This window comes from Populus euphratica, unplaced genomic scaffold, assembly GCF_000495115.2.
Source record: "Populus euphratica unplaced genomic scaffold, PopEup_1.0 scaffold2.1, whole genome shotgun sequence".
Taxonomy (NCBI): domain Eukaryota; kingdom Viridiplantae; phylum Streptophyta; class Magnoliopsida; order Malpighiales; family Salicaceae; genus Populus; species Populus euphratica.
In genome coordinates, this window is record NW_011499846.1 from 2,034,859 (window position 1) to 2,043,879 (window position 9,021).

At 36.0% G+C, this 9,021-nt stretch overlaps 2 protein-coding genes across 3 annotated transcripts; both read right to left on the reverse strand.

Moving 5' to 3' along the window:
• Window positions 1-1,600: 1,600 nt before the first annotated feature.
• LOC105130687 (cytochrome P450 734A1-like) lies at window positions 1,601-3,937 on the reverse strand. The gene is made up of 4 exons (XM_011033304.1): window positions 3,376-3,937; window positions 2,959-3,203; window positions 2,473-2,836; window positions 1,601-2,264 (listed from the first exon to the last, which is right to left on the reverse strand). Exons 1-4 carry the CDS (start codon window positions 3,859-3,861, stop codon window positions 1,845-1,847), a joined length of 1,515 nt encoding a protein of 504 aa, XP_011031606.1. The 5' UTR covers window positions 3,862-3,937; the 3' UTR covers window positions 1,601-1,844.
• Window positions 3,938-6,092: 2,155 nt separating this feature from the next.
• LOC105130695 (cytochrome P450 734A1-like) lies at window positions 6,093-8,992 on the reverse strand. Of its 2 annotated transcripts, XR_843291.1 has the most exons (5): window positions 8,368-8,992; window positions 7,848-8,092; window positions 6,919-7,282; window positions 6,164-6,734; window positions 6,093-6,125 (listed from the first exon to the last, which is right to left on the reverse strand). XR_843291.1 is itself a non-coding variant. In XM_011033318.1 (4 exons), the coding sequence occupies exons 1-4, from the start codon at window positions 8,851-8,853 to the stop codon at window positions 6,315-6,317; spliced, it is 1,515 nt and encodes a 504-aa protein (XP_011031620.1). In that variant the 5' UTR covers window positions 8,854-8,992; the 3' UTR covers window positions 6,163-6,314. The 2 variants fall into 2 exon arrangements, 1 of the variants encoding a protein (XP_011031620.1); XM_011033318.1 differs by lacking the exon at window positions 6,093-6,125 and having other exon boundaries at window positions 6,163-6,734.
• Between the last annotated feature and the right edge of the window lie 29 nt (window positions 8,993-9,021).

The window sequence follows — 9,021 nt, forward strand, 5'->3', positions numbered from 1 at the left end:
GCTTATCTCTTGCTTTCTCAAACGACCCACCACTCATGTTCATGAGAGCCTCTTTAATCATATCATGGGCTTGGTTTCAAACCCATAAGGAACGTCTTCCCGTTTAAAGACATTGGCTTGGAGCAAATACATGATAATTAGTTGATTAAAGGATAGTGGGGTAGAATTTATTTTTAAAAAGTATATTAATTCTTTAAAAAAATTATTTTTAATACATTAAAAAACACATACAAAAAAAATTAATGTAAAACTAGAAAAAATTCAAAAGCACAGATGAACTGTGATGTCAAATAAAACCTAAATTAATGTGCATCCACGAAAAACGTTGTTAAGATATGACTTAATAAATTAATCTATAAAATCAAAGATTTGATAAATTAATTTACAAAATCTAAGACTTGAAATCTAATTGAAATAGACAATTAGATAAGATATTAACAAGAAAAAATCTACTTTAACTTAAATTAGTTTCTGGTGATACAATGGACATGAATAAACTCATTCTAAACGTGATCAAATTAACATCAATATTGTTTTTTTTTAAGACTATTTTAATAAAAAACAATTGGTGCAAGTTGACAGGTTACCTGCAACTTAACTTCATTACATTTTTTTCGAGTCACTTTCGTGACCTTACTAAGACTAAGAATGGACGGTGGTTAGCGCCATTAATTTATGCCTGGCTTTCGGAAATGGACCTGGATTCTCCACGGAACCCATACCACCACCGAGTAGAATGATTTCATGATGCAGGCGAGTGAGAGCAACACAAGCAGCAGAAAAGGAAGATGCACGGTCAAATCTCAGACCTGTGTGTAAGAGACAAGGTACGTAGTGTTGCTCAAGGGCTGAGGTGATGAATCGGTGATCAAACCATGCACAAAAAAATAATTTAAACACGAGATTCAGGAATTGCTCTGCCCACTCTCCACCTTTCCTTCATTTTCGCTTTAGAGCAAGAGAAGCTAGCTAGCCATATGTTATTCACTAGGAGGGAAAAATTAGCCAGTGTGGAGGAACACCATCATTACTCATCAAGGAAGGGATAACAATGCTCTCACTCTCAAAGTCTCAGCCTCAGGTCCACTGCAAATATGATTGTCTAAGCAATCATTTCTTCTTCTTCTTCTTACTAGTGACGCTACAGCATTTGAATTTATTTATTTGTCGAATATTGGGTCCAACCATCTTTCTTTTCTTCTATTTATTTATAAATGGAATGATTCAATATTGATTGCTACCCAAATTGCAATCATGCATTACATGTTTCTTTCATATGGAACCAAATTGAACAGCATATCTTACCAACTTGATGGTGGTGGTAATTAAATACTAGCAATTATTTAATATATTATTCTTATTTGATTGCATACCTTGTCACATGGAGATGGGAGAGATTTTGATAACATTTCTTTATTGGAGAGTAGGTTGGCATGTCTACAACACAAATTAGAAGAAAACTTTACATTTTTGGAGCCAATAATTGGTGTTTGCTTGGCAAATTATAAGAACCCCGCTGCTATAATTTTCTATATGTTAAAAACAATTAAATATTTTTTAAAAAATTACTTACACCACACTATAATTTAGTCAAAACACCAAATATAACGCTTTTCAATTCCATTAAATCAGACAAAAACACACCATAAAACATAGTACAAAAGTAAAAAAAAAAAAAAAACACTCCTGAACTACTGAACAGAAGGACACACAATACACCAAAGGTTTGAATATTATTTGAGACATCATAGTGTGCATATACTCGTGAAATGGGCCTTCTGCGGTTCAGCATAGGATTCACCGTACAACCGCTTAAAGACAAAGGCCACCACACAAAGCTCCTTTCAATTTAAAATCCTGCGAAAGAGGATCTGTGCACCAAATTGAGGCTGTGTGCTCAGCAAGAGGCTTGGTGCGTGAACATAGGTGGGCGACACAACGAAAGAGTAACTCCTTATTATCATGGCCAGGACAATTTTTACCTCCATGACTGCTAAATTTTTACCAACACACATTCTAGGACCTATCCCAAATGGAAAAAATGAAGCCAAGTGATTTCTTGGCTCATTGAATCTTAGGGGATTGAACTCATTAGCATCTTTCCCCCATATATCAGGGTCATGATGAACAGAAGGCAAGGCTAAATAGAAATGAGTGCCAGCAGGAACGTCGAGGGCTCCCAACTTCACGTTCTTAGATGTTTGCCTCGGCAACATCACGACTGGAGGATAAAGTCGCTGTGTTTCACAGAGAATTGAGTTCACCTATAGGAAAAAACCAAGATATAAATCGTTACAAACATGAAAATGAAATTTCTAAACGGATAAACACACACACACACACATGTATAGAATGGTTCTAAAATTTAGCTATGATGTAAAGCAGATTAGTGTAATCGTATCCTTCAAATACTTGACTCTTTTCCAATCCATAACACTTTGAAGCTGTCAAGTAATCAAGGACCAAACTTACAATCTTAAGGTCATTTAACTTCTCTGCAGCCATAGACTCATTCTCTCCGAAGATGGAAAACACTTCTTCTCTTGCCTTGTTTTGCCATTCTTGATGCAATGCTAAAAGGAGAAGTGCCCAAGTCAAAAGATCAGCAGTAGATTCCTTTCCCGAAAAGTAGAAGGTCTTGCATTCGTTTATAATCTCCTCAATCCCTAGTTTCTCTTCCTCGCCCTCTTGATTTTTATAGGAAGACATCAACAGACTGAGCAGGTTTCTTGAATTCTCTCTTTCACTGTTGTTATTTTTTATCAAGTTGCGTATTGCTTCACGAGTTTCCCTGTCGAATCTCCACCTCTCCCTGTTCTTTTTGGTGGGCAAAAACCTGCATATAAATGAAGCAAGAAAGTATATCACAAAAGCCACTCGGTAAAAGAAATATTATCCGTAGACTCTCGATACAATTAAATTAAATAATTTTTAACTGATGAGAAATAAAACATTCACCTGAACCCTGGAATATAGACATTTCCAAAAGCCTGGTAGGCAAGGTACTTGTGTTGATCTTGTAACAAAAATATAAGTTTCCCTTCTTCATAATTGCTTCCAAAAGCCGTTTTGGCTATAACGTCTGAGGTGAAGTTTTGAAGCTCGCTATGTACATCGATCTCAAATTCATCTCTCCCTCTTCTTATTTCCTCCCACTTGATTAGCATCTTGGTAATGCTTTCCACAATTTCTGGCACCCAACCCTGTAAAATAAAGATTTTGAGCAAGGAGTTTTTTAAGCTATCAATCTAGTGTGAGATTTTTGTCTAAGTTGCGATTAACAGACGGCCAAGGCTGTCATGTTTATAGTAAAATTCAAGTTGGGCGTAAACCAGAAAAGAAGCTGTCATGTTTAGAGGGAGCAAAAGGGCTCACCTTAACCCGCTCAATCATAAACGCCTGGTTTGCGATCCTCCTATGAAGAGCCCACTCCTCACCGTCCAACCCATTAAGTCCCTGTCCAAAGAGCAGCTTGGCTATAGGGTTGTTTCGAGCCTTCTGAAACGAGCCATCACCTGTATTCATGAGAACCTCCTTGATCATATCAGGGTCCGATATAGCCAACGTTGGCTTGGTTCCGAACCAGTAGAGGAACGTCTTCCCATACTTGCGCGACCACTCGTAGTAAAATGGGGCAACTCGGTGGACGATATCGTGGTTAAAAGGCATTGGCTTTGATCTTACTTCACTAAATAGACGGCGATACTCGGGTGTGTTTCCGAAGATTGGACGGTAGTTAGGGCCACTTATGCCTTGCTTTCTGAAGTAAACTTGTATTCTCCATGGCACCCATATCACCGAGTGTATAAATTTGAAGATGCAGACGACTAGTAACACAATCATAAGAAAAAGAAGATGCATTGCTAAATCTGCTTGCGAGTGTGTGTTAGCTGGTGAAAGGGAGAGAGAAGGTAGCTTGGAGGTAGTGTTTAGGGTGCGCTCAAGGAAGGCGTATACATTAAGAAATTTTGCCCTTTATTTTATTAATATAATATTTCTCATTTGATCCCTATAAATTTTTATTCCAGCTCCTTTATCTTTCTGTTTTTTATTTAATACCTTTTGAATTACAATTAATATTAATATTAATATAATTCATCGTTTATTAAACATTTCTTAGCACATTCATGCAAAAATAAGAATAAATTGCATCGTATTATCAAATAAATAAATAAACTATAGCAGGATGTTTTTACATAAATTTGTTTTCACAAAAGACAATAAGAAATATAAGACCAGTTTTTCATTTCTTAGAAATTAGAAACTAATTAGCAAGATATATATTAAAAAATAAATAATTGGAAAAAATATTTCACTCAAACTGGAATGACAATATGTGTTTGTATATATATATGTTACCTATTAAATTAAATGCCTTTATTATAAGATGACATTTTATATTTAAGTGGGGCCTATATCACCATATAAATTGTCTCAGATTTATTTTTCTAAGATAATCTCTCAATTTATGTGTTTTTTTTTTCAATAATTTATTTGGTGATATTGATCTTACACAAATATAAAAAAGTCATTTTATAAATAAGAATTTTTTATATATATGATATCCTATTCGCATACATGATAGATACTTGACATTTATATATATATATCATTCTTATCTAGTTTTTTCAACACAAAACTAAACTAATATTACTGTGGCTGAAATCATTCTTTATATATATAATTGATGATGGGTTGCATCAATCTTTTAACTTTCTTTTATTGCAATCTGTATACCCTATTATTTAACACCTCACCTGAGATAAAATAATACCTCGCCTGAAATGATCATCGATCGGTCCCCACCAAGAAAGGGAGATCGGATTCATCAATTTTCTGGCGAGATCGCGGTGGCAGCCCCACCATGTTTAGTGCAAAGATATCGAATAGTTGAATCTCCCACATGCATTTCGATGATGGCATGTCTCATTTGTGTTGGAACTATAGTTTTTCTGTTCGGACTCAAGAACTCAACAGAATAGAGTTGTCAAGTCAATTAATCATATGGCAACACATACAAAGACTTGTTTTGTTTACAGGAGATTAGGGTTCGCTCCTTACAAATGAAGATCTTTGTCTTTGAGAATTAAAAAGAGAAGAAGAAACAACTATTTCATTGTGATGGTGCATATACTTTTTACTTAAAAAACAATTATTGGCCCAAACGGCAACACCTGTTGCCGTTTGGTTGGAGGCCTAAAAAGCAGTACCCACGACATTTGAATCGTGGCCCAAATGGCAGTACACATGATGTTTATGCGCCGCTGCACCCTTGTCCTTGCAGCAGCCTGTCCAATACACCCATGAATAATTTTTTTGAGCTCCAAGGATTGAGAATTTGTTGCCCAGCACAACTTTTTTTCTATGTTTTTACTAATAAATTCTTTACAAATATATACTTTTATACAGTAATGGTATATTTTTAGTTAATGATCACAATATAATATATACATATAAGAGATATTTTTTTATAGGGCAATGCATATCACTCCACTAATAAAAATGTCAAAATATTATTATAATTCATAAAAATAACTTAACTAATCAAATTTTAAATTTACCTTCTAATAATTACAAGTCTAAGTGTTTTTAGGGTCACTAGAAGCTTGTACAATTATTAATTTTAAGGCTATAAAATTAATCCAGATATACTCAAGTTGACATTAATATTTATATTAATAAAAAAATATTATAATTAATAATTTCTTTTATCATATGTTTACCAACTTAAAAATAATAGAAATCATAGTTTCCGAATGACTTATTTTTTTTTTATATATAGAAACAATCAACCTTAAACACAACCAAATTCAAGCTCACATGTCTTGGCTCAGCTAGCAATCTTGCTATGTGAAAAGACTATCAAGGGCCTAATTTCAATGTGAGTTTTTCACACCGTATTTGAAATGTCGATGGCTCAGTCATCTTGCTCAGCCGAAGTTTTGTTTCTTATGTGAAAGCACCAATGTCTAATTCTTAGAAGACTCGGATCGAAGCACTAAGCAAGGAGAAACAATGCATTAACGCTGTACCCACCCGTGCCCCAGAGATATTTTTTGGAGGGTTAATTCTTTTTTTTCACTGTCAACAAATAAACCAGAAAATTAATGCCATCCAACAATTTTTTGTTGCAATCATCATACTGTGCCTTTTGCGCAAACATATCAAATATAACACACTTCAATTCTGTCAAATAAAATAGGATACCTAACACCACATTATACAGCCTAGAGGGTTACTGAAATTCCAATACTATAAGCACAAATTAAGACACCAGACCACAGACAACAGACAACAGACAACGCTCTCAATTTTTAACTTGTAATCCGGCGGAGGAGGAGTTGCGCACCATACTGAGGCTGCATGCTTATCAGGAGTCTTGGAGCATGAAGGTAGGTGGGGGACACTACGAAAGAGTAACGCCTTAATATCATGGCCAGAGCAACTTTTGCTTCCATAACGGCTAAATTTTTACCAACACAGATTCTAGGACCTAGCCCAAATGGAAAAAATGAAGCCAGGTGACTTCTAGGCTCGTTGAACCTCAGCGGATTGAACTCGTTAGCATCTTTTCCCCATGTATCAGTGTCATGATGAATAGAAGGCAGGGCCAAGAAAAATTGTGTGCCAGCAGGAACATCAAGGGTTCCCAACTTAACGTTTTTGGTTGTTTGCCTCATCAACATCACTGCTGGAGGGTAAAGCCGAAGTGTTTCATGGATTATCAAGTTCATCTATAAGAAAATACCGAGAGCAACAAATATGTGAGAAGTTAGGATATTCACTTAGGATATGTGCCCTGTGTTAAAATTTTTGGAAGATTTGCCATTGTGATTACTCTAGATGCCCTGCGTAAAACGTAATGAGACTCTTTCTGATAGAAATTAAACTTCGAAAGCAAGAATGGAATCGACTTACAATCTTAAGATCGTTTACATTCTCTGAAAGTAGAACTTCATTTCCTCTGCAGACAGATAACACTTCTTCTCGTGCCTTGTCTTGCCATTCCTGATGCTGTGCTAAAAGGAGAAGTGCCCAAGTCAAAAGATCTGCCATGGATTCCTTTCCTGCAAAGTAGAAGGCCTTGCATTCGTTTATAATCTCCTCAACCCCCAATTTCTCTTCCTTCCCATCTTGATTTTTATAAGAAGACATCAGTAAACTAAGTAGATTTCTTGAATTTTCTCTTGCTTTGCTGTTAGTTTTGATCAGATTCCTTATTGCTTCACGAGTTTCCCTCTCTATTCTCCACCTTTCTCTGTTCTTCTTGGTGGGCAAAAACCTGCATATTGAGGAAGCCTGAAATTAAACCCCAAAGTCATTTGCCAAATAAAATATCAAAATCCCTGGATTCTCAACATATTCCAACTCTATACAATCAGTCAAGCTAAACACCTCCAGCTAGTGCTATACAAAAAAGATTGTTCCCGTCAAAATTCAATGCAGTTTAACCTGTGTTTTGTAATCCAACATAGTAGAAGGATCCATCAGGCAAGAAGTTCAACAGCAATCACGTTGACAAGGTTGATTACTCAGTCAGTTCAATGTCGACTTGCTGGTACAACAGTAAGCCAAAGATAGTTACAAATTTTCAGAATTGTAAAAGATGGAATTTTGACCAGGTTTTTCCATAACAGATGCTTTTCATGTAACATATCTCTCCTGTATTGCTTTGAAATGGGAGCATTCCCCGTGATTTCCTTTGATTAATGAAATATATTCATTTATCAATTATAATTGTTATAGCTCTCCATATATGCTGAGTCTAGCATGCTTATTTGACTCAAGACAAACCTACGAAAGTTCGAGTAGCGATATTTTTAATGAACCCGAAGGAAAACGATCACCTGAAACCTGGGATGTAGACATTTCCTATAGCATCGAAGACAAGGTGCTTCTGTTTGTCCTGTAACGAGAATACTCGCTTCCCCTCCTCATAATTGCTTCCAAAAGCTGTTTTAGATATAACGTCTGATGCAAGGTCTTGAAGTTCTCTATGTACATCCATCTCAAACTCATCTCTTTCTCCTCTTATTTCCTCCCACTTTGTTAGCATCTTCATAGTGCTCGCCATAATATCTAGCCCCCAACACTGTAAGAAATATTTTGAGTCAGGTAAGTGAAAATTTATGTCCAACTTGCAGTAATTATTGGGAAATTAGATTGCAGAATTATTCGGAATTAGTTATACATTCAATTATATATAAAAAAAAAAGCTAATCAAACACTCAACTACCTGCACATACTGATCAAACAGGAATATTAAGAGAAATTCTTCGCATAATGATCCAACATTTCTGAGAATCCAGGACCTTTACTACTAATTGTAAACGTGAAGATATTAAAGTTAGCTTTAACGTTCCCCACCTTAATCCGCTCCATCATAAAAGCCTGGTTGGCGATCCTCCTATGAATAGCCCACTCCTCGCCGACCAAACCATTAAGCCCCTGTCCGAAGAGCAGCTTAGCCTGAGGGTTAAGCCTTACCTTCTCAAATGATCCACCACCTGTGTTCATGAAAATGTCCTTAATCATGTCAAGATCAGCTGTAGCCAATATGGGAATGACTCCAAACCAGTAGAGGAACGTCTTCCCATACTTGCGTGACCACTCGTGGTAAAATGGGGTTACCCGATGGACAATATTGTGGTTAAAAGGCATTGTTTTCTTCCGTGCTTCAGTAAATGAATTACGATACTCTTCTGTGTTCCCAAAGATCGGGCGGTAGTTTGGACCACTGATGCCTTGCTTTCTAAAATGCACATGGATTCTCCATGGAACCCATATCATTGAGTGTATGAATCTTAGGACGCAGACTGGTAGTAACACATAAAAAAGACAAACAAGATGCATGTTGAGCTCTCTCTCGATGTCCTTCTTGCTACTTCGCTTCCCTCAAGCAAGAGTTGTATAATATAACTTACAGGCTACTCCATTGATGGTTTTTTCTTCTTTTTTTTCCCCAGCATAGTAAAGAAATTTAATAAAACAATACTATACAATTTTTTTGTAAAAAAAAAA

Coding starts and splice junctions, on each gene's coding strand:
- LOC105130695 (XM_011033318.1), bottom strand. CDS start 8,853: ATGCATCTTGTTTGTCTTTTTTATGTGTTACTACCAGTCTGCGTCCTA. Junction 8,093..8,367: donor TTATGATGGAGCGGATTAAG/GTGGGGAACGTT, acceptor TATTTCTTACAG/TGTTGGGGGCTAGATATTAT. Junction 7,283..7,847: donor GTCTACATCCCAGGTTTCAG/GTGATCGTTTTC, acceptor CTCAATATGCAG/GTTTTTGCCCACCAAGAAGA.
- LOC105130687 (XM_011033304.1), bottom strand. CDS start 3,861: ATGCATCTTCTTTTTCTTATGATTGTGTTACTAGTCGTCTGCATCTTC. Junction 3,204..3,375: donor TTATGATTGAGCGGGTTAAG/GTGAGCCCTTTT, acceptor TTTATTTTACAG/GGTTGGGTGCCAGAAATTGT. Junction 2,837..2,958: donor GTCTATATTCCAGGGTTCAG/GTGAATGTTTTA, acceptor ATTTATATGCAG/GTTTTTGCCCACCAAAAAGA.